General features: G+C 37.2%; 1 protein-coding gene across 13 annotated transcripts in view; it reads right to left on the minus strand.

Moving 5' to 3' along the window:
- The window catches only part of FAM13B (family with sequence similarity 13 member B), an 88,745-nt gene that overhangs the window by 40,266 nt on the left and 22,921 nt on the right, over positions 1–25,558 (minus strand). For 7 of the 13 annotated variants that reach the window (XM_043588540.1, XM_043588528.1, XM_043588566.1 and 4 more), the window contains exons 5-8: positions 21,269–21,446; positions 20,821–20,962; positions 15,446–15,541; positions 12,172–12,332 (exon numbers count right to left, since the gene is read on the minus strand). In XM_043588540.1, coding sequence (XP_043444475.1) covers positions 12,172–12,332; positions 15,446–15,541; positions 20,821–20,962; positions 21,269–21,446 — 577 coding nt within the window. The remainder of the gene's footprint in view (positions 1–12,171; positions 12,333–15,445; positions 15,542–20,820; positions 20,963–21,268; positions 21,447–25,558) is intronic. The other 6 variants (XM_043588609.1, XM_043588602.1, XM_043588595.1 and 3 more) reach the window with 1 other exon arrangement.

Below are 25,558 nucleotides of genomic sequence, written 5' to 3' on the forward strand. Positions count from 1 at the left end.
TAAATGTGCCAACACAAACTCTAACCAACATAAGAAACAAAGTCTATCAGATTAATATTCACAGGATTCTCTGCAGGAAACCAAATAACATCATTTATCATTCATGCAGTAATCTTCAGGTCTCCCTTACAGTAAACATATGAGTAGCAAATTGCACAATTGCTTTATCAGACAACAGTAAGCCACTCTGGTTTGGCACACATAACATCTCTCAGCTTTATAAAAAAAATTTTTTTTTAAATGTTTTTTTTTTCAACGTTTATTTATTTGGGGGACAGAGAGAGACAGAGCATGAACGGGGGAGGGGCAGAGAGAGAAGGAGACACAGAATCAGAAACAGGCTCCAGGCTCTGAGCCATCAGCCCAGAGCCTGACGCGGGGCTCGAACTCACGGACCGCGAGATCGTGATCTGGCTGAAGTCGGACGCTTAACCGACTGCGCCACCCAGGCACCCCTATAAAAAAATTTTTAACAGCCAGTATTATGCTAGTTTTCATGAACAGATTATTCTTAGTTCTAAATGCTTTCATGCTAATACCCTCAAGGGAAATACTTAAAAAATTTTCAAATTTTAATGATGTTTTTGGGAAGTTCATTTCTGAAGGAAACATTGGGGAGAAAAATCACATATACGTGCACAAAAAGAGTTTAGCCATGGGTCCATTTCTAGTAGTTTCAAATGAGCTGAAAGTTAACACTTAGTGACTTCCGCAAAAAAACAAACCAAAACAAAACAAGAAAAGATAAATGAAGGTCTTCCTCCAGAGTGCTTAAATGTCAACTAAGATTAAGTCTTTTTCTGATATTTTGCTACAATGATTTGTTGTTTATATTTTTCATTTCCTTTACGGGTTGCCTATTTAATTATTGAAGATCTATCTTTACATGGTCTGATCAGTTATATTTTCCTCAGTAATACTTGCAATTTCTAAGCTTACACACATTACATACTTACATGATTAGAAGTATTTTGTTTTTAATACCTGACAGTGTAGTATATCAAATGGTGTGAAGAAAACGTATAAATCCAACATCCTTCCCTTCCGCATTTAATTTGTGGCTTCTGGTGAGCTTTTCCTGTACTGTACACCAAAATCTCAACAACTTCTAATTCTCAACTACTTAGTCCATCAGTCTGTTACTAAAGCCTAATATCATGTTTTAACTTTTGTGGGAGTATATATCCTCTGTTATTTTTCAAATCTGCCATTGTTAGGCAACTACTTACTTAACTTCTCAGAAGAATTTTCTCACCTTTTCCCATCAGATTAGATTATTAAAATGCTAATAGATACATGGATATAAGAAAACTTACTAGAAATGCAAATCTAAAGATTAAGATAAAATATATATAAATAATTTTTAAAATAGCATGTTTTTATAATCATACACACACAGGCTAGTAAAGATTAAGCCAGAATGTGGAGGCTTTCTTACAACCCCTAAAACAAGGATTTGATCCATGGACCACCTATATCACACTGTCCTGGGGTGACAGTGCTATTTTATTGGAGATCTATACCCCACCCCCGACCCCAAAAACAATAAAGCAAAAATAAATAACATAGCACTGGCACAAGAAAAAACAAACAGAACAGAAATGTACCCATGAATACACACTTGATAAGGAACAAAGGTGGTACTACAGAAAGCAGGGAAAAGGGCAGTCTTTCCAAAAATGAGTACTCGGACAATTTGTTAACTCATATTGAAAAAAATAAGTTGGCACCGTCTCACACACAAGGACAATATAATATAATGCAGATTATACACCTAAACAAGAAATGTGAAGGTTCTTAGAAGGTAATAGAAGGTTACCAGTAGGTAATTCTTAGAAGTAATAGAAGTTCTTAGAAGGTAATATAGGAATGTTAACTAAACTGAAATTGAAATTTTAAACGTAATAAAAAAATAAAACAAATAAAATTTATTTTTATGGTAAAAAAAGATAATACAGAAATATATATTTAGAAAAAGATTTCTTAAACAGAACCCCAAAAGCATTAACCACAAAGGGAAAAGAACAGTAAACCTGAATGAAATTAAGAATCATTCTTCAGAAGACACAATATGAGAAGGAAAAGGCACAACATAAAATGAAAAGATATTTCCAATGCATACTTTTAAAGGGCTCCTACAATTCAACAAGGAAAAAAAACAGTAGAAAATCAAGAAACAGAACAGCTATTTCACAAAAGAATTAACTGATAATACACACATGAAAAGGGGATGAACCTATTAAAATGACAAGGAAATAATATTATATATCCTCCAAAACTGTTAATACCAAGTGTTGGGAAAGATGTGAAGCACTGGGAATGCTCATGCACTGTTAGTGTAAATTGGGGCAAGCACTTTGGGAAACAATTTGGTAATATTTACAAAAGTTAAAAGTCAAATTTATGTCTTCATGTACATGCATACGTGCACCAGAAGATGTATATAAGAATGTACACGACAGGGGCATGTGGGTGGCTCAGTTGGTTAAGCGTCGACTTTGGCTCGGTTCATGATCTCATGGTCCATGAGCTGTCATCGCAGAGCCCGCTCTGGATCTTCTGTCCCCCTTTCTGCCCCTCCCTCACTTGCGCCTTTTCTCTCTCTCAGAAAATAAACTTAAAAAAAAAAAAAAACTGTACACAACAAAAATAAATAATCAACAAGTAAAAATAATCCAAAGGTCTGCCAATATTAAATTGGATCACTGATGTGTAATCTTAGGATGGAATACTTTACAGCAATAAAATGAACCACAATGACCTACGACATGGACAAATCTCACATACAATGTTTAGTGAAAGCAGCTGGATCAAAAATATATACACAGTGACATTTAATTTTCATAAAGCTAAAAACTAGTGTCAAAAAGTTAGCATAGTGGTTACCGTTAGAGGGGAGAGACGAGATCAGGACTGTGAGACCTACCGGGGTGCTACCAGGGTTTATTCTAGATGCGGATGGTGGTTACAAAGATATGTGCTTTGACTAACTTGCTTTGCTATATACATTGATGCCTATTTCTGTGTGCATGATTTATTTCCCAATTTTTTTAAGGCTTTTAAAAAACAGATTTCTGAGGCCCTCCCAGAGGAGGTAGGGTCCAAAAGTCTACTTTTTTTTTTTTTTAATATTCGTTTTTGAGAGAGAGAGAGAGCACAAGCAGGAGAGGGGCAGAGACAAAAGGAGACACAGAATCCGAAACAGGCTCCATGCTCTGTCTAGGCTGTCAGCACAGAGCCTGATATGGGGCTCGAACCCACAAACCATGAGATCATCACCTGAGCTGAAGTCGGACATTTAACCAACTGAGCCACCCAGGCACTCCCCAAAAGTCTACATTTTTTTATAAATACCACTGACAATTCTTATCCATACTAGAAGTTAAAGATGCTAGATTTATTTCTAGCTTCCAAAATGACTAAACTTTAATATAATCTTCCAGTTATCCAAAAGAGCAAAAAAAAAAAAAAAAGCAAGAATTCTAATGGTCCTATATTGGATAGATCGACAGAGTTGATCTTTTGTTTCCTATCCCTTTTAAATGATACTGGGATTAAATTACAAATACATGTATATATGTATTTGTATATATCTATATGTAGTAATCAATGAGCTAGATTATTAGTGTAAGAGTAAAGGTTCTTTAGCCCTAAAGATATGGAGGGACAATCAAACAACTGCTTTCAACAGACCCTCTCCCTACCCCAAAAAGCCTTAGTAAATAAATCAAATAGATTTTATACTTTATAAGTCAGATTGTCACTCACGAGGCTACAGAAGTTGACTGTACAAATTTGTTCTCTGACCTTGTAAAGGACAAAGGAATGATTTAGTTTTCAGACTTCAAAGAATTTATTATTTTCAGACTTAGCCAATTTCTTTGGGTAGAAAGCACTTATGCACAAACCATGGCTAACACACATCTATGGTTGTAAAAAGGATTTATCAATACAATTATGCCATCTGTAACAGCAACAAAATAGCATAGGAATCAAGAGGATGTGAGTTCTGATAAAGACAAAAGAAAAATAACTGCTTACAAATTTAAAGTCAATTATTTAGGTACTATATGGACAGATGCCACAAAACCCACCTGATGGGGATTTACACTAAACCCCCAAAGAAGACCAGACTAACAGAAGCAACAATAAATTACAAGGGTCACACATATTTTAAAGTCCTTAGTCAAGTATAATATTAAAAGATTACCAAAAAAAAAAAGAATACAGTCATTCTCTGACCTTTTTCTCCCTTCTGTTAACTCTATTTTTAAATCTGCCCACAAGCATGTAATCTTCTTGAGAGTATTACATAAAATCAATCTTGCAGCCATTTATTCCAATTATAAGTATTTTGTAATTCAAATACAGTGATCATAGGGAACTACTATTATTTCAATTTCTCAATTACAAATATTTAATGTTATAAATAACACTTCATAAAAGTACTGCAGCTCTGCTTCAATTAAATCTGATAAGGATCACTTTACCTGTGCAACAGAGCTCTGCAAGCCATTCTGAACCCATGGCATCTCCCAACAAAAACATCAGGTAAAGAGACTTCAAACACCATAAAGGATGGTGATGGGCTTATAAAAACTGCTGAGCAATTATCAGAGCTGCAGTCTAAACGGAAGCAGGCTGCAACATGAGGTCACTACTGACAAGGAGAGACCTAATCAAGAGTCCACAAACTTCTTCCCAAGTCTGTGCAGTTTTGCAGGACAGAGGGAAAAGGGGACAAAATTTTGAATCTGGGTAGCACTCCTGTGGAAATATTTAAGCCTACTCCAACATAAAGCAGAAAAACCAATCTGTTTGCATTAGTCATACTACCCTATCTGAAGACAGAAATTATGACTAATATGAAATTGATAAAACAGTACACAAAAAGTACAATACTACTAATGTTCATTTGTTACCCATATTTAGAAAACCATTAGTGGTTAATTTTTCAAATCTAAAATTATGATAATTTCTATACTCCAAAACTATAATTTTAAAAACAATCATCTCAAAAAGTAAATATATATTAAAACAAGAAAAATCATATATCCCTTTCAAGCCAAAAGCAAAAGCCTTTCTTCACTCTTCCTATTAACTTGGGAATACCCTATAACTATGATAAGAATAAAGTGAAAGATTCTTTACAACTAGAAAGTCAGTAAGTAATAGTAACTACAAGTCTTTAAAACATTAAATGCATCATTTATAGGGCAAGGGGAGGGAAAAGAAAGAGAACTTGTCAATATCTACTGTGCTCTGGTACTTTAAAACAATTTTTACTTTAATAGAACTTTCTTATGACCCAAAGCATAAATTCTACTTTTCCCTGCCCAACAATTCTGACACTTCCACAACGTACATTTTTCCTGAGCTGAAATCAAGTGTCAGACAGTTAACCAACTGAGCCACTCTGGCACCCCACATTTTCCTCCTCTTTAGTGGAACCTCGCTAGTGAAAACGTAATGGACTGCCAAACAAATATTTTGCAAATTACTGGATTCAATGGATGAAAGAAGGGAAATGTTATGACTACCTTTCTGAACCACCTGTAGTCAGTCAGCTGAGGGCCCATTTCCTCAACAATAAGGCATCCACAGAATGAATTTGTAGAGACTAATCTCAAAACCCTAAACTCAGAGCTCTTCCTCAAACACTACACCTTTTATCCTGCACTACACCCAAAAAGAACAAACCATCAGAAACCAATGAACTCACAAAAATAAAGCCGTAGCATCAACAGCCCATAAAAAGATACTGAAATTTTCATTTCTGAATCCCAAGGTTTACGAAGGCAAAGCACAATTATAAATGAACTTTATAAGAATGTAAGAATGCCAATTAATTTTTTTTTGAGAGAGAGAGAAAGAGAGTGAGAAAGAGCAAGTGCAAGTCGGGGAGAGGTAGAGGGGAGGAGAGGGAGAATTTCAAGCAAGCTCCACACCCAGAGCACAGTTTGATGTGGGACACGATCTCACAACTGTGAGATTATGACCTGAGCCTAAAACAATAGTCGGAGACTAAACCAAGTGAGCCACCCAGATGCCCCTGCCAATAAACCTTTTGATGTATAGTTCTGCAAACATGAGTATACATTAAAATTTACCTAGGGGCACCAGGGTGGCTTAATCAGTTAACCATCCAACTTCAGCTCAGGTCATATCTTACGGTTTGTGGGTTTAAGCCCAGTGTAGGGCTCCGCACTGACAGCTGGGAGGCTTGAGCCTGCTTCAGATTCTTTGTCTGCCCCCCTCTCTCTCTGCTCCTCCCTGACTTGTGCTCTCTCACTCTCAAAAATAAATAAATGTTTTTTTAAAAATAAAAATTAAAAAATGGGGCACCCAGGTGGCTCAGTCAGTTGAGTGTATGACTTCGGCTCAGGTCATGATCTCGCGGTTCGTGGGTACGAGCCCCGCATCAGGCTCTGTGCTGACAGCTCAGAGCCTAGAGCCGGCTTCGGATTCTGTGTCTCCCTCTCTCTCTGCCCCTTCCTTGCTCATGTTCTCTCTCTCTCAAAAATAAATAAGCATTAAAAAAAATTTTTTTAATAAAAAAAAATAAAATTTACCTAAACCTGAACCTAGGTAAAATATGAGGCACAAATTAAAAAAAAAAAAAGTGAAAAACTTGTTCAGAACTCTCCTACCTCTGTAAATTTTTTCAAGGTAGATTCCCCTAAAATTTGTACATTTAAACAACAAAGGTAAATAACAGATAAGTATGTGCAGAGAGAGCAATAATTCTTTATCTACAGATACAGTCACTTTGGAAAGGATCTTGAGATTTTCATGGACCTCATGGATAAGATGAAGCCTCAGAAGCAACCTGGTTTTTACATATCCTAAACTACCTATACCTAACCCCCAGCATTTTTTCCACTCTGAAGGCAGTTCAAATCATCACAAAGTAGGACTAATAGCAAATGATATACAGAAATAATGGATGCATAAACAGACTGATCAGTACAACTCCTACACCAATATTTAAACCACTGGTTCTCAAAGGGTGGTCTGTGAACAAAAAGACCAAAACTATTTTCATAACATTTGCCTTTTTCCACTGTGGTGACATTTGCATAAGGAAGCAAAATCAATGGTAGAAAAAAATGCTTGGGGTCTTAGCACAAATCCAGGCAAGTGGTACCAAACCATACCATGGCCATTGCATTCTTCACCACCCCTCACTTGTGATTTTTTAAAAAGGAGACCAATCCTTGATGAAGCAGCAGAAAAATTATTAATTTTATCTCAGCTCTGAGTATACTTCATTTTAGTACTTGGTATGACAAAAATGGGAAGTACACATAAAACACTTCTGAGGCATAGCATAGTACAATGTTTGTCTTGTTTGAGTTGACAGGTGAACTTTTATCATGGAACACCATTTTCATTGGAAAGGTCAGCTGACAAATTATGGTTATTCCAACCTGAACATCTGGCAGACATTTTCTCAAAAATGAGCAAGACTGCAACTTTAAGAAAAACAAGTGACAATACTGTTAAAATTTGAGTTTTCAAGCAAACATTTGAATTTTTGAAAACCCCTATCTTCATAAATTCAATAATGTCCCAGTACTTAAAGATGTTTTTGATACAATCAGTGGTGATATTAAAGAATGTAAATTCGGGGTGCCTGAGTGGTTCAATCAGTTGAGCATCCGACTCTTGAATTCAGCTCAGGTCACGATCCCAGAGTCGTGGGATCAAGCCCTGCATTGGGGCCCCACTCTGAGCATGGAGCCTGTTTAAGATTCTCTCTTGGGGTGCCTGGGTGGCTCAGTCAGTTGAGCATCAGACTCTGGCTCAGGTCACGATCTCACGACTCGTGAATCTGAGCCCAGCATCAGGTTCACTGACAACAAAGAGCTTGCTTCAGATCCTCTGTCCTCCCCTATCTGCCCCTCCCCCAGTCATGCTGACACTCTTAAAAATATACACTAAAAAAAAATTCTCTTTCTCCCTCTGTCCTTTTCCCCTACTCGTGTGCATGCTCTTGCTCTAAAAATTAAAAAAATTCATTACATTAACATTTAATGGGTTTATTGCTACTTTAAAAAATATATAAATTTCAGTTTTGAGGCACCTGGGTGGCCTAATCAGTTAAGGGTCTGACTAAATTTCAGTTCAGATCATAATTTCACGGTTCATGAGATCGAGCCCTGTGTCGGGTTCTGCACTAAAAGTGCAGAGCCTGCTTGGGATTCTCTTTCTCCATCTTTCTCTGCCCCTCTGTACTGTCTCTCTCTCAGAATAAATACATAAACAATAAAAAAAAAATTCTCAATTTTAATTCCCAATAATGTAAATACCAATAGCCATAACCCCCAGAAACAAAAGTTCTTTGGGTTCTAAATAAATCTAAAGTGTAAAAAAAACTGAAAACTGCTGACTGAGAACTAATAAAGGAGGTGGAATTTATCAATAGAAAAACATAACAGCTGTGTTACATAAAAACAGCTGTATTACAGCTGCAAATACAAGCATCTTCCAAACTACAACCCAACAAAGCCACACTTCCAGTGGCTTAAATTTGCTGTTTTAATTTGTAACATGGTAAATGCCTACAGGTATAATCCACATTAACAAAGGTCTTGTAGTCATCAATAATTTTTAAGAATTTAACATGTGAAAACAAAAAATTTGGTAACTGCTTTTTTAAACCATCGTTAAATGTTTATTTGCCTGGGTGGCTCACCTGGTTAACCAACCAACTTGGGCTCAGGTCATGAGCTTATAGCCTGTGAATTTGAACCCCATGGGGGACTCTGTGCTGACAGCTGAGAGCCTAAAACCTGCTTCAGACTCTGTGCCTCCCTCTCTCTTCTGCCCTCCCCTGCTTGCGCTCTGTCTCCCTCTCAAAAATAAATAAATAAACATTGGGGCGACTAGGTGGCTCAGTTGGTTAAGCGGCCGACTTCAGCTCAGGTCATAAATCTCACGGTTTGTGAGTTCAAGCCCCACGTCGGACTCTGCTGAGAGCTCAGAGCCTGGAACCTACTTCAGATTCTGTGTCTCCCTCTCTCTGTCCCTCCCTTACTCATGCTCTGTCTTCGTCTCTGCCTCTCCCTCAAAAATAAATAAACTTTTTTTTATTTAAATAAACATTAAATAATTTTTTAAGTGTTTATTTCCCTTAGGTTTCTAACATATTTTCCCACAGCTACTTCTGAAGAGAAAAAGAGTAGCTACCTAACACTGTAGTAAATGTTTATGAACTACCTCACAGAAAAATTCAACAAGATGGCACGTTAAAAGTTACCAAAAGTTCAATCTCCAGTTTCATGAAGTACAGTATCCACTAATTCCCTAAAACAAATTTATTAATGCTCCCTATATTCTAGGGCTGTGCACTCTAGGGATATCTCTCCCCTATTTTTCTTTCATCCATGGTGGATAACCAAAGAATGTATTTTTTATCTTCATGCAATCATTCAGCCAAAACTACAAAAAAGGCTAATATACAAATATTAACTGAAATTTTGATCATCACTAAATCTCAAAGATGACTCTGGTAGACACCTATCTTGCTGTCTGACAGCCCTATCCCTTTCTTCTGGTAAATAGCCACATTCTTCTGTGGCAAACTAGCTCCTCTTCCTATCCAATGGTCTTGGTAGATACATAAATTACAAAGACCAGTTCTACCCTGGCCAGGTGATTGGACAGTGGATGCAATTTAGGCCACACCCTCTCCCCTGCTACTCCAGAGGAATTTGACCTTGAGTATAATGACAGATAGAAAGACAACTGAAATTCTCAATAGCCACATGCTAGAGATTCTTCCATAACCCTGCCACTAAATTCTCCACGGTTTCCAAATGTTATCTCTGCTTTTCCTTCTGACTCTGAGACCTGTCATTCTGCTAATAAACTGTCTTTTTTCTTTCCTTTAACAAGGTCCACTTCTGTGACTTGCCTTTAAGGAATCCTGACCACCTACCTACCAGTCTATCTGAAAATTACCTGACTGGAAGAAAGGAGGATTCTCTACAAAACTGGAAAGATGATCAAAAAGAAGAAACTAGTAGTGCTATGTATTTGAATATTAACTTTGCTAATAATTAAATAAATAAATAGACCTAACAAATTTACATCATTAAATCAGTGCTATCCCCAAGAAATTTCTGCAACGACAGACATGTTCTATATCTGTACTGTCCAATACAGTGGCCACTCCCATGGCCATCGAGCACTTGAACTCTGGCTAATACAACTGTGAAAGTGATTTTTTAACTTTATTTAATTTTTACTGGTTCAAGTTTAAAATTTAAATAGTCACATGTAGCTAGTGGCCACTGTATTGGAAAGCATAACTCTAACTTAAAGAACATCCATTTATTTTATTTTTTTTAATGTTTATTTATTTTTGAGGGTGGGGGAAGGGCGGGAGGGGAACAGAGGATCTGAAGCAGTCTCTACAGAGAGAGCGGAAAGCCCGATGAGGAGCTTGACCTCACAAACCACAAGTTCATGACAGGACCTGAAGTCAGCACTTAAGCGACTGAGCCACCCAGGGGCCCCAAGAACTCCCATCTGTCTCCTGTCTTTAGGTCCTGGAGAAAATACTGCTTATGGCAATATAAATCAGGCTGTATATTTTAAGCACTCTGGAAATACTTATAAAAGCCAAAGAAAAGTTCATCACTAGTTGAGCCAAATAAATGTATGCAAATAGTTCAGAAGAAGAAAGAAAGGGCCTAAGAACCTAAAAAGTTGATCATTAGCAATTTAATACAGACAATCTAGCTAAAATAATTCAAAATTTCCAGAAAAAAGGACAGTAAATATATAATTGAGATACAGGTAAATAGTTTGGCATATTGTTTATAAATATCTTAATATAATTAGAGTTAAGAGCCTTGACCCCAAATAAATTAAAAGGGCTTATAAACATAGAATAGCACAAACAATGTTAAATCAAGGGCAAAAGAGTGAACAAGTTAATATACCATAATTGCAATCATGTTTGAAGAAATTATACATAATATACAAGGACCTAGAAGCTCACAAAGAAATTTAAGAGTTGTATTTGACAGTATGTATCTTAAATCGCTTTATAATTTTTCTAAATGACAATGGATAGTTTATCCCTTTGGTATTAGGTAGTCTAAATGACATTTTGCCTTCTAATGCTTTTAAATCATTTCCTCTGCTTTTTAACTACCATTTTATTGAACACAAATTTAATGAAAAATCTCTAGTGATCAAAAAAAAAAAAAAAAAAAAAAAGACAACAACAAATTCTAGTGATCTCAATATATTGCTGTTCCCCTAATTAGAAAAGGGGGTTAGTAAGGGTTAGTAAACCATGAAACTTTACAGAGAACAGCACAGAATTGAACAATACCTAAAGCTGCAGACTTCTTGAATTCTCTAAAGCTTTCTAAACAGTGTGTCCAGTGGCCCAAGCTATGCATTAAGACAGTGACTGTTGGGGCGCCTGGGTGGCGCAGTCGGTTAAGCGTCCGACTTCAGCCAGGTCACGATCTCGCGCTCCGTGAGTTCGAGCCCCGCGTCAGGCTCTGGGCTGATGGCTCAGAGCCTGGAGCCTGTTTCCGATTCTGTGTGTCCCTCTCTCTCTGCCCCTCCCCCGTTCATGCTCTGTCTCTCTCTGTCCCAAAAATAAATAAAACGTTGAAAAAAAAAAATTTTTAAAAAAAATAAAAAAAAATAAAAAAAAAAAAAATAAAAATAAAAAAAAAAAAAAAAAAAAAAAAAAAAAGACAGTGACTGTATCCTACCACACCTACCAACTTTACATAGTATGCCATGTAAACAGTATCACTTCATACCTGAAATAAGACTGGAAAGCACTATAGTAATGCATCACAGAGTTCTCTCTTTACAGCCTACTTCTAGCCTAGAACTTGGAAATACAAGTCAATTCAACCACTTCCAAAGGTTCTGAAAATTTACCCAACCCAACTAACACACTAACACAAAAACAAACTTTAAGAAGAAATGTAAAAGTTCTATTTCGAAATAAAAGTGTAAATGCTAATACTTGAAATTTCCTTATCAAGTTTGCTTAAAATTTTCTTGTTGCTCTTTTCCATACATAAACCAATCTTTTACATATTGTTACAATTTGTGTGATTTACTGCTTCAGTGAATCTACACCTAGAATAAAACTCTTAAAACCTAAGGTTCTTTCAACTGAAATAATACCTTGTTGATGCTGTAACACTATTTGGTTCCAGGATGTTTTCAGTCATCCTTAACTGTACCACCTCTGCCATATCACTTGATTTTTCTGCACCCTCTTCTGGAAGTTCTTCTATATGTTCCAGCTTTTCATCTTCCTCTTCTTCCTCAGAAAGCTCATTAACCTACATAAACAAGACAAAATTGACAATTAAAATTTAATGAAACTTTCAACTGACATTATATAAGATATACTATTCTAAGAAAATTTAAGACACAGACAACTCATTTTTTACTTCATTTCCTAGGACCAATTTTTCCAAAGGAATAAGTAATTGCCAACTTTTCCATATTTGAAGAAAACCTCAAACCAAATGTAACATTTTAAAACACGAAGTAATGACTGCATTAGCATATCACTAGGAATATGAGTAAGACCACACACCATGGGAAGCCTGCACACTGTAGTTAGTTAACATTAAGAAAGCTTCATTTCCTAACCAATCAATTTTATAAACTGAATAGTTACAAAGATTTCTAACTGACCTCTCCAATTTCCAGGTACATTTAACAAGTGATGTTAACACAGAGTAAATGTTGGAAAAGGGCAGAGTAATTTTGCCTTAAGGTGTTAAGTATGTTTTAGAAACTGTCAACTAACTTCTAAACGATTCAGATGGAATTTTTCAAGAGGAGATTGGACCTTACAAAAGGGAACTCACTAATTTGGTCATTAAGCACAACTCAAAGGTTATAATTCTGTTTCTGGCAGGGGCTATAAAATGTCTTCCATTATCAAACTGGCTACATAAGTAAACAATCATGCTAATAAAAGACCGTGAATAATATTAGAGAAGGAAAACCAACAAAATATTCTTTTCTTTAAATGTTCATTTATTTATTTAATTAGTTATTTATTTTGAGAGAGAGACAGAGACAGAGAGAGAGGGAGGGAGGGAGGGAGGGAGGGAGAAGGAGAGGGAGGGGGGACAGAGAGGGGGGGGAGAAAGAGAGAGACAGAGAGAGAGAGAGAGAGAGAGACAGAGAGAGAGAGAGAGAATGCATGCATGCAACAGCAGGGGAGGTGCACAGAGAGAAGGAGGGAATCCCAAGCAGGCTCTGCACTGTGATCAAGGAGTCCCATGTGGAGCTTGATCCCACGAATCGTGAAATCGTGACCTGAGCCGAAATCAAGAGTCAGAAGCTTTAACCAACTGAGCCATGCAGGCTCCCCCAAAACAAAATATTTTCAAATGAGGGACACCTGCTTGGGATTCTCCCTCTCCCTCTCTTTCTGCTCCTTCCCGGCTCACGTGCGCCCTCGCCCACTCTGTCTCCCAAAATAAGTAAACAAACTTCAAGAAGTATTTTTTTTCCCATATAAGAAATAAATTTTAAAGCTATCTCAAAGAAGACATTAGCCATAAACTGCTTTAACACCTTTTATAATTTAATACTAGTCATTAAAGGGGCGCCTGGGTGGCTCAGTCGGTTGGGTGTCTGACTTCGGCTCAGGTCATGATCTCACGATCCGTGAGTTCAAGCCCCACATAGGGCTCTGTGCTGACAGCTCAGAGCCTGGAGCCCGTTTCAGATTCTGTGTCTCCCTCTCTCTCTGCCCCTCCCCTGTTCATGCTCTGTCTTTCTCTGTCTCAAAAATAAATAAACGTTAAAAAACACTTGAGCAGTAAAAGTATACCTTTGTCCATTCCAGCCAAATGCACTGGAAATACCTGGGATAAATTTACCACTACGTGTAACAGTAGTGTTCTTCCCAGGCAAACACAGTTGATAAAATATCCTCAGAAAGCAGACTTTAACCAGAAGAAAGGCAATTTTCCTGTGATATTCTACAACACTCCTAATCAACCAGTACAGACTGCCCGCTTTCAAGCATAATAACAATAGTACTCAAAAGCCAGCTTTGAAGGCAGAAAAATATATGTTCACATCCCTACTGTGCCCTTAACTATCTCTCAACTTACTAAATTCTCTAGGCCTATGAATAAAATGAAGATGCTATATATACAACCTCCCTCATAAGGCTAGTTGAAAAGATTAAATACTATACGCTAACTCTCCTACAGTGTCTATACATAAAAAGCAGTAAATAATAGCTATCATTATAACCGGAACTGTTATTTCTATAGAGCACAGAGCCTTATTTCTACATGTAATATCACTTTTTATTAGAAAGAAAGACCGTATATGCCATCCAAACCACCTAAAGCAGGAGCTCTCAAACATTAGTGTATTAAGGTCACTGGTCAGCTAGGTCTCTAAAAATTCATTATTAACAACACTTAATGACTGCAATTTGTGAACTACTGACTTTATAAATAAACCATATACAGCAGATTCTGCTGAAATTGTTGTGCCTGTAAATGCCAGCCCTCAGCTATTTCAAATCAAGTAGAAGAGTGGTGAAAAAAACTAAAAATCAGTAAGTAACTGATTATGAACTGAGGTAAGATTTATACACAAAGGTGAAAATTTCAAGATAGATGAGTTTTTAAACTGAATCAAATGGAGAAGTATCTTCATTTTCCACGTATGTATTTAATACATTAATGAAATTGAAGAGCATACTTAATATCTACCTGGTAACTGAAGAAAAAAATATTAAACAGCAAGAAAATACTATTTTCAGAAGTATTAAATGGGAATTACCGTGGTTGATCAATATAGGCTTGGCCACCACAGTAGAGTATGGAAAAAAAAATTTAAGATGACTATTTAAACTGAAAACATTTATTCAGTCCACAATTTTTGGTACAGAGGTATTGCCATTTTAATATGTTACAGTATATGTTTTTAAAAATAAGTTTGTGCCTACAGTCAATAGCTCTTGGGAACTACAAATACCTTACCACTCATTTATATTGAATATATTATATTCAATTCAGTAAGCTTTATGTAAACTAAGTGACATAGTTTCAGTAGTTCAGTACTTAATAGTTCAGTAGTTTCAACAATAATCATCCAATAAGATATGACATGAACAGTAACCTAATGGGATTTTCTTTTGCCCCCTCCCATCTCCCAGGCCTCCCAATGTAACTTCCTACAGTAATAACTGACTAACTTGGTTTGGGTAATAAGCATTAAAAACTTAAAAATATCCCGTCATCCCACACTTCAAAAGTTCTTGATCCTCTCCTTGTCACCTCAACATTCTGCTTATTAATGTGTCTATTCCTAAGTTACTAAGAACCTGTCCTATATACGCAGCTGCCTCAACTCCACTTAATGGAAAACGACTTACTCCACTTAATGGAAACCCCTCATCCATACTTACATCTCTTCTTTCTTTGACTGCTGTAATTCCCTTCTCTAGGGCCTCGTGAAATGCCTGCTCTCCAGACTCCAGCTTGTGGAGAACGCTGCTACCTGCCTTCTCAAATGTATAAAGAAACATAATTATCACCTACATCTTCAAACCACTCTACTGAATTTGCATTCACGTAGGGATCCCATACAAAGAACCTGTCCACCGACTCTGGGTCATTTCTCAAACACTCCCTAGTCATCATGTCAGTCATCTCTCTCATACTATTAATAGAAATATCTACCACCTTGAAAAGGTTCTGACAGCCAAATACTTGCATTAATGGGATGAAACTCCAAAGGAAAAGAGCACTAGTTAACTTTGCTTCTTTCAAATATCAAAATCAGAAGAAAAATAATCAAAGCACTGCAAGGATGGGCCAAGTATGCCCACATCTTTAAATATGGGGATAAGAAATTAGCACATTTAAGTTAGGTCAACTTAAAAATATAACCAAAATAGGGGTGCCTGGGTGGCTCACTCAGTTAGGCGTCCAACTTCACTTCAGGTCATGATCTCACAGCTCACAGGTTTGAGCCCCATGTTGGGTTCTGTGCTGATAGCTCAGAGCCTAGAGCCTGCTTCAGATTCTGTGTCTCCCTCTCTCTCTACCCCTCCCCCTTCACGTTCTGTCTCTTTCTCTCAAAAATAAATAAACTTAAAAAATATACATACAACCAAATTGTGCTAAGTTGGAAGAAATTTTACTTTCACTCAATACGGTACCAATTCAGCCTCACAAGTCAAACTGAAGTTACCAAATCTGCTTTAAAGAAAATAAATTTTCAGGTATCTGTCCTACTATTGTAACCTGTTTATAGAATAGAAATATCATAGAAATAGTTAAGAAAACAAATTCTGGTAATCAGTAATATGAAACAAAATAATTAAATATACATCACTCTCTCTTAGGACTCACAGCACTAATCCATTATTGATCATATTCTATTCAATATGCTAACATCTTTTCTATCCACGGGCAAACCTGCAGAATTCACCATTATGTGCTGGTGTTAACTAACCACCATTCTATCTAACGTAAAGCACAACATATTTTAAGTCAATTCTGCTAGTGCTTAAAGAAATATATGCATTTGGATGCCTAGGTGGCTCAGCTGGTTGAGCATCCAACTACAGCGCAGGTCATGATCTCACAGTTCATGGGTTCAAGCGCCACATCAGACTCTCTGCTGACACAGCTCAAAGCCTGGAGCCTACTTCAGATTCTGTGCCTCCCTCTCCCTCTGCCCCTCCCCTGCTCACACTCTGTCTTTCTCAAAAATTAATACACATTAAAAAATTTTTTAAATACAAGTGAATTACATGAGAGTTATTTCAGTGTACATAAAGAAGACAGAGGATAGCAGAAATATCAGAGAATTACACCACAACATAAAACAGTCAAGATATACCCTGAAGACTTTAGAGCTGTCTAGATATAAATATTAGGACAAACTGGCATCATCAGTTTCTTAGAATTCAAATCTTCTCAAGAAATGTAAAAGATGAGTAACACAAACACATTCATATTATTTCACTTTGAGCAGCCATTAATTTTACCTAAATAAATTACTAAAACATTATTAATTTTTTAATTTTTTTTTAATGTTTATTTTTGAGAGAGAGAGACAGAGCGCCAGCAGGCGAAGAGCAGAGAGAGACACAGAATCTGAGGCAGGCTCCAAGCTCTGTGCTGTCAGCAAGCTCTGTGCTGTCTTGGGGCTTGAACCCAAGAACTATGAAATCATGACCTGAGCTGAACTTGGATGCTTAACCCACTGAACCACCCAGGTGCCCCAAATTTCTTTAAAGATTTTATCATTTTTGGGGTGCCTAGGCAACTCGGTTGGTTAAGCATATAACTCTCAATCTCAGCTCAGGTCATGATCTCCCGGTTCGTGGAATCGAGCCCCACACTGGGCTCTGCCCTGACAGCATGGAGCCTACTTGGGAGAGTCTCTCTCCCTCTTTCTCTGCCTCTTCCCCACTCTCTCATGTGCATGCATATGTGTACATACACTCTCTCTCAAAATAAACTCTAAAAAACAAAAAAACTAAAATTAAATCAAGATTTTATCTTTTTCAAGTAATCTCTACACCCAACATAGGGCTCAAACTTACAACCTTGAAAGCAACAGTCATACACTCTACCTACTGAGCCAGCCAGGCACCACTAAACTAAAACAATTTAAGGAAAAGAAAAGTGGCACACAGAATTCCCAAAAATGGGATTTCTTACAGGCATCAAAGACATTACAGATTTGGTGCACCTGAGTGTCTGACTCTAGATTTTGGCTCAGGTCATGATCCCAGGGTTGTGGGATTCTCTCTCTCTCCCCCTCTCTGTTCCTCTCGCCTGCTTGCACTCTCTCTCTAAAATCAAAAAACAAACAAACAAACAAACAAACAAAACTGGGGCACCTGAGTGGCTCAGTCATTTAAGTGTCCAACTTCAGCTAAGGTCATGGTCTTGCGGTTCACGAGTTCGAGCCCCACATCAGGCTCTGTGCCAACAGCTCAGAGCCTGGAGCCTGCTTCAGATTCTGTGTCTCCCTCTCTTTCTGCCCCTCCCTCCCATACTCTCTCTCTCTCAAAAATAAATAGACATTAAAAAATCAAAAAATAATGAAATAAGACATTAAAGTCTTAAGGCATATCTATCTCCTTGTCCTCTTCTCTTCTTGTCATTTTCTTTAAAGCCAAGAATAATTTTGAAGAGATGTGTCAGTTCTTTATTCTAACCAAAATTTTAAATTAGCAACAGCATATAACAGTTGGGAAGTTCAAAAAATATGCCAAAAATTCCAAGGATCACTATTCTGGCTACAAGTTCTACCCACTTGACTTACTTCACAATGGTATACATATGCAGTTTTCATCCCCAGTTTACACATTACAAACTGTAATCTGGCTTGTTACTGTTTCCTTAAAGTACATGATACTTGAAAAGAAACAGGAGAGAGTGAGAGAGGAAGGAAGGAAAAGGGAGACAGAAAGAGGGAAGGAAAATCAAAGGTATAAATGCTTATGTGAAGAAAACATTAAAAAATAAGGAAGATCTCAACTCCAAATATTAAAAAATCTTGTTCATAAAAGTCCACAACAGTAAAGAAACTCTTTATTAAAAAAAAAAAAAAAAAAAGATAGACTATGTGGGAAAACTCCTAATTCACATTATCAGAACCAAGGTCAGTAAGAATTCATAAAAATCCGTATGATAAACTACCTTTCAAAAGATGCTATTTCATAATCTAATAGCAAATTAAAAGAAGCCACCCAATGTGCATCAATAAATAGTGACCATACAATTAATCATCAGAACCTGGATATATGTAAGAGTGAAAAGGCGAGCTACTAATAATTACACGAGAAGCAGATATAAACCAGGACTCTTCTAAGAAAATGGGGTGTACTATCACCTTTTCAAGTGGAGATCAGTACTATACATCAAATAAATTATAATGGTGCATCCATACAATAGGGAACTTTGCAGACATAAAAACACAAGGGTATTGTCTCTATATTCCAATAAGAAAAGAGTTCCAAAATAAACTGTTAACAGATTAAAAAAAAAACAGGGGGTCCCCGGGTGGCTCAGTCAGTTAAGCGTCTGACTTCGGCTCAAGTCATGATCTCATGGTCCATGGGTTTGAGCCCCATGTAGGGCTCTGTGCTGACGGCTCAGAGCCTGGACCCTGCTTCGGATTCTGAGTCTCCCTCTCTCTCCTTCCCCACTCTCACACGCTCACACTCCCTTTCCCTCCCTTTCCCTCCCTCTCCCTCCCTCTCCCTCTCTCTCTCTCTCTCTCTCCCCCCCCCCTCAAAAATAAACATTAAAAAAAAAACTTTAAATAAAAACAACAACCACAAAATGATGGTGCAGAACTGTGTGTGGTATGCTACCTTCCTCTTAAAAAACTGTGAGGAGGGGCATCTGGGTGGCTCGGTCTATTAAGCGTCGGACTTCAGCTCAGATCATGATCTCACAGTCTGGGAGTTCAAGTCCTGGGTCACGCTCTGTGCTGACAGCTCAGGGCCTAGTACCTACTTTGGATTCTGTGTCTCCCTCTATCTCTGCCCTTCTCCAGACTGCATTCTGTCTCTCTCAAAAATAAGTAAACATTAAAAAAACAAAAACAAATAAAAAACAAAAACAAAAAACTGTGAGGCAATATTTGCTTACATTTGCATAAAGAAACTCTGGAAAAACACATAAAAAACCAACGTGAGGGGGGAGTGGGTATGAGTAAAAGCAAGAAATTTTACTAAATATTTTTTTTAACCAGGTGAATTACTCATTAAAAAAGTAGCAGCCCCGGGGCGCCCGGGTGGCGCAGTGGGTTGAGCGTCCGACTTCAGCCAGGTCACGATCTCGCGGTCCGTGAGTTCGAGCCCCGCATCAGGCTCTGGGCTGATGGCTCAGAGCCTGGAGCCTGTTTCTGATTCTGTGTCTCCCTCTTTCTCTGCCCCTCCCCCGTTCATGCTCTGTCTCTCTCTATCCCAAAAAAAATAAATAAACGTTGAAAAAAAAAATTTTTTTTTTAAAAAGTAGCAGCCCCACCCCATGACCACAATATAACTTCATAGGTTTTAACCTAATAAAAGTTTGACAAATCATTTCACTTACGAACAAAATAAAAACCTCCACATAGACCTAAATCACAAATTCTAAGCGTGAAAAGTCTGGATTAATATGGTTTTACAATAAATTAGTCACTCTGCATCAATATTTTCATTTCAGGAAGGAGACAATAACTAGGTCCTGTACAATCTCAACCAACAACAAAATATAATGTAGTTGGAAAAATGGATGTTAATTTTCCAGAGTCACAAGAGTTAAAAAACTACCTGCAAACTCAACTTTTACTCTTGATGCTTCCCATTAATGACAATGATTGCACTGCTCTATTGATGCTACTTCCAACAAGAAAAACTTTCTATTTTTTAAAGTATGTGTGAACTTTGTATTGAATCTCTCCCTCTACCTTCTATTTCTCACCTTTTGTCTACATTCCTCTATGCTAAGTTTCTTTGCAAAAGCAAAAAACCACCCTATTCTTACAAAATAAACAATGCTTAAGTTAGAATAAAAACATACAAACCTCAAAAATACCTAACATATAGTCACAGTCTGGTTTCAATGCCTTTTCCATATTACTCAAATTGAAAACAAGAACTTAAGAAAAATAATCACATTCATATATTACGTGGATGTGTTACCTATGATTACATATAATAACCAAGACAACTGCTTTGTTTAGTACTTAAAAATTCCACCTGAGTTTGTGCCAAGCCCTAAAGAGTATATTCTTTAAAAATTCTTCAAGTATCTAAAATATTCTCACCTGTTCAGTAATTGAACTCAAATCATTAGATGAGAAATCTTCCTCTTCATTCTCAAAAAACTCATAGTAATTTTCCAGAAGTCCAGCCATTATCCTGCTCACTATTTCTTGCTCTTTCAGATCTTCCACGTCTGTGTAAATGCTAAGAATAAAAGTCCAAATTGAACTGAGAGTCCTTAAATCAAATACAGGTAAAATTAGAAGACAACCAATGAGTCACTTTATAAACCTGAGCAATTTATGTCATCATTCTGTGCCTCAGTTTTCCCATCTGTAAAGCCTACCTAATTTGTACCCTCTTCACAGAAATGCTGGGAGGATTAATCAGATCTACTATAAAAAATAATGGTTCACCCAGCAACCTATGATCCTTGGGGGATAGTATAACGACTCTATTTCACAAATTCAGTATTTTTTGATTACACAAAAATTGGGGGAAAAAACTTACTGGAAGACATCTGGACCAAAGACAGCAGCCAGAGAGTTTGCAGACCAAATTTCTTCATGATGTGATGCTACATTGGCTAAAAATCTACACAGAAACTTTAACAAACTGTAATTAACAGGTGGAAGCTGTTGTAAAAGGAACCTCAACTTTCTTCCAAATTCATCTTCATTATTATAATCTATAAAACATAATGACAGGTTTTTTTAATGAAGTAAAAGCAAAGCTCAGATATTTTGCCAGGTTCACATTACTCCACCCACATCACCTTTTTTACTATAACAATTCAAAACCTCTTCACTTCCTCTACCAGGAGCCAAATGCCTTAGGGCTTTGCATTTCACTTATTAAGGGGAAGAGAAGAGTTAGAGAGAAGGAACTCAACCCTTCAATTGCTGAAGGATGTTTTCCTCATCTATTACTCATCAGCACAAATTCTCTAATTTATTTTTTTTCAATTCTCATCATACTGTTTTTTGCATGACAGTACCTGTGTTTCCAAATCAGTGCCAACTCTAAGAAGTCAAAATGCACTGGCTAATGCTAATCAACGTCAACTATGAATGAACAAAGATTTAACCAACAAATAGAATCAGTGACACTTTTCCACTTGGATGAATGGGCAAAGAGGAAGGAACAGGGTGTAAGTAACTTTCTTCCTCCCCTAACATCCTGAAAAGAACAATTAACTTCAGCAATATCAGTAGGACTAAATAAAGAAGAATTCCACTTCTTAACTGTTTTTCTCTAACTTGATGTTGCTTTCTGTTTATGAAGTTAATTTTTGAGTGACAGAAGCTAGGCCCTGTGTTAATCATGTCACTGAATTTTCATTAATAGAAACTTAGGCCTATAGCATCCCGTGATTGGTGAGGGTCTCACTTAGGAGAGAGAATTTCTCACATATACCCTCCAAATGAAGTAATTTAATGCTTCAATAGTGAAAAATAACCCAATTATGTTTCACTACATATTTTTCTTCAGATTTTTAAAATTAATTTACAGAAAAATTATAGGTAAAAAGGTTATGGTCAAGATATTGGCCAACTCTGCAAAAACACTTAAGCCTAAGCTTATCAGGAAAGGTTATAGTCACATGAGTTTTACTTAAAATTTAAAATACAACCAATACCAATTCTTCTATATTGATAATACTACCAACTGTCCATTCAAGTACAATACTTTGATTTCTTAACTGAATGAAAGAGTCCCTAGAATGTTTTTTTAAACCACCATGGCTACAGTTGGTGGAAATGTTAACAACCTAAGCATTTAGCAGCAAAGGGTTATTTTTAAAAATCATGGTTATCAACTCAAAAAATATATGCAAACAATTAATATTATCAATATACTGACTGCAACAATAACACTAACAACTTCTACCTAACACCCTCCCTAGCTTTTCGGCACTTATCATCTGACACACGCATATATTTAGTTTATTTATCATCTATTTTTCCTCTGTCTCTGCTAAGTCCTTTAGAAGTTTAGCTCTGTGATGGCAGAGGTTTTTATCCAGTTTTGTTCACTGATGCACTCCCAGAATCTGGAAGACTGCCTAGCATATAGCAGGTATTAAACAAATATTAGTTGGATAAGCTAAATGAATATACAATAATGGGGCAAAAAAGCTGAACTACTAAGACATTGGCTTTGATGGAGTGATAATGCTGTTTTTTACTTGAAATACTGTCCATGTTACTCTACTTTTGATTGTACACATTTCCACTATACAAAAATATTTATAACTGCCAGGCTGCTTCTTCTATTTTTTTAAATGATTATTTATATATCTTGAGAGAGAGGGGGCACTGCCAGAGGGAGAGAAAGTGAGAGGGAGAGAGAATTCCAAGCAGACTCCTCCCTGTTAGTGCAGAGCCCCACTTGGGGCTCAAACTCACAGACCGAACTGTGAGATCATGACCTGAGCCGAAGTCGGATGCTTAACCGACTGAGCCACCCAAGTGCCCCCAGGCTGCTTCTTCTAAAGTCTTCAAATAAGGCAGAGAAGCATTTCAAAATATATACAGCTATAAAATACACACCTGCTTGAATTTCTTTCCTCTTGAACCTACTTCGGAATTAAATTATATACAGAAAAAATAGATGTATCAAAGAAGTTTATCCTAACTAGCAATTCTTTCAAGCACCTAAGCATTTTTTGAAAATGTTACAACAAATTCACAAAACTAAAAGCCTTGGGGCGCCTGGGTGGCGCAGTCGGTTGAGCGTCCGACTTCAGCCAGGTCACGATCTCGCGGTCTGTGAGTTCGAGCCCCGCGTCAGGCTCTGGGCTGATGGCTCGGAGCCTGGAGCCTGTTTCCGATTCTGTGTCTCCCTCTCTCTGTGCCCCTACCCCGTTCATGCTCTGTCTCTCTGTCCCAAAAATAAATAAAAACGTTAAAAAAAAATTTTTTTTTAAATAAAAGCCTTGTTTTCTAACAAAACGTAACATATAAGTAGCTGGACAAATCATGGTCTAAAACAATGACTGTCAACATTTGACAATGAATGGAATGGTAGTCATGACCTGAGGGAAAGGGATGACAGTGGGTAGAGGCAAGGGATCTTGTTAAACATCCTAAAATTCACAAGACGGTCCCTTATAATAAAGAATTATCCAGCCTAAAATACCAACAGTACCAAGATTTTGAAACTCTGTTCTAAACAAAAAGTCTAACCACACCAGAAATGCCACACTGCAGTGTCTTGCTACCACAGAAAACAAAAATGACTTTTTTAAAAACACAAATGTAATTGCAACAATGCTCCTTCCATGTTCCTAAAAGCAACAATCTCCTCAGGGCACCTGGGTGGCTCAGTTGGTTAGGCATCCGACTGCAGCTCAGGTCATATCTCACGGATAGTGGATTCAATCCCCCTACCTCAGGCTCTCCGCTGTCAGCACAGAGCCTGCTCCTGATCCTCTGTCCCCCTCTCTCTCTTCCCTTCCCCCACTCTTGCACACACACATGCTCTCTCTCAAAAATAAATAAACATTAAAAAAAAAGTAATAATTTTCTCAGGTATTTTGAATGTCAATTAAAATACCAACACAGTACTCTTCTACAAGTGGAGAAAGCAATCTTTATCCAGTGACCTACCAGACATCTTTCTCAAAAAATTACTAAAGGAGAATAAAATTAAACAGATTATATTACAAAACAAACAGAAACAGCACCTCAAGTTAAGTACTGCCACACCTTTTCTGCATAGCTCTTAAGAAAAGGGGTGTGTATGTGGGTATGTGTATGCATAAATACACATGCTAACGGTTACATAAGTGGAGAATGGAGCATGATGGATTTCTCATGTTAGAACAATTAAAAACATACAGGCCACAGCAAATTTGTATACTTTAAATTCATTCACAAGCAAATGTCAATGCAGTAATTAGGAAGATGCATACTGTAATCCTACGAATAACATAGTGCACAATGCTGTCATCATTTTAAATGACTCAATCAAAATGATAATCCTAGTGATAAAATAGCTTCTGACAGTCTCAGTGAAAGTCAATGACTTTATTACCATTAAATCTTATTCCAGTTACTCATTTATAAATTTTCTGATAGCTGGAACTTAAGGTTCCATCTTTAAGAGATGTGTCTGCGAGGTGCCTGCATGGCTCAGTCGGTTAAGCCTCCAACTCTTGGTTTCAGCTCAGCTCATGATTTCACAGTTCATGTGTTGAAGGCCCACATCAAGTTCTAGGCTAGCAGTGTGGAGCCTGCTTGGGATTCTCTCTCTTCCTCTCTCTCTGCCCCTCCCCTACTCATGCTCTCTCTCTCTCTCTCTCTCTCAAAATAAACTTATTAAAAAATAAAGACTTGTCTGCAATTCAACTAATACACTGAACAGAGAACCCTATTACTTTAAAAATAAAAAAATGGCTCTAGAGTCATAAAAAGGACTCAAAACAAAACTCTTTTAACACATCAGTTTCATTACGTATTTAATGGATGCAAAATGCCAATTAGGTGACTCAATATAAATATTTGAAAATATTCCTACAAAAAAAAAAATCAAAGAAATGGATTCAGAAATTCAAAACAAAACAGTAGTATTTGGGCGGGGGGAATAAAGTTACCCTTTGAAAAAATGGGACATTAAGGACAATGTATTTTGAAATCTGTTTTTTGGGGCGCGTGGGTGGCGCAGTCGGTTAAGCGTCCGACTTCAGCCAGGTCACAATCTCGCGGTCTGTGAGTTCGAGCCCCACGTCGGGCTCTGGGCTGATGGCTCAGAGCCTGGAGCCTGTTTCTGATTCTGTGTCTCCCTCTCTCTCTGCCC

The sequence above is a fragment of the Prionailurus bengalensis genome, chromosome A1 (assembly GCF_016509475.1).
Source record: "Prionailurus bengalensis isolate Pbe53 chromosome A1, Fcat_Pben_1.1_paternal_pri, whole genome shotgun sequence".
In the NCBI taxonomy this organism is placed as follows: domain Eukaryota; kingdom Metazoa; phylum Chordata; class Mammalia; order Carnivora; family Felidae; genus Prionailurus; species Prionailurus bengalensis.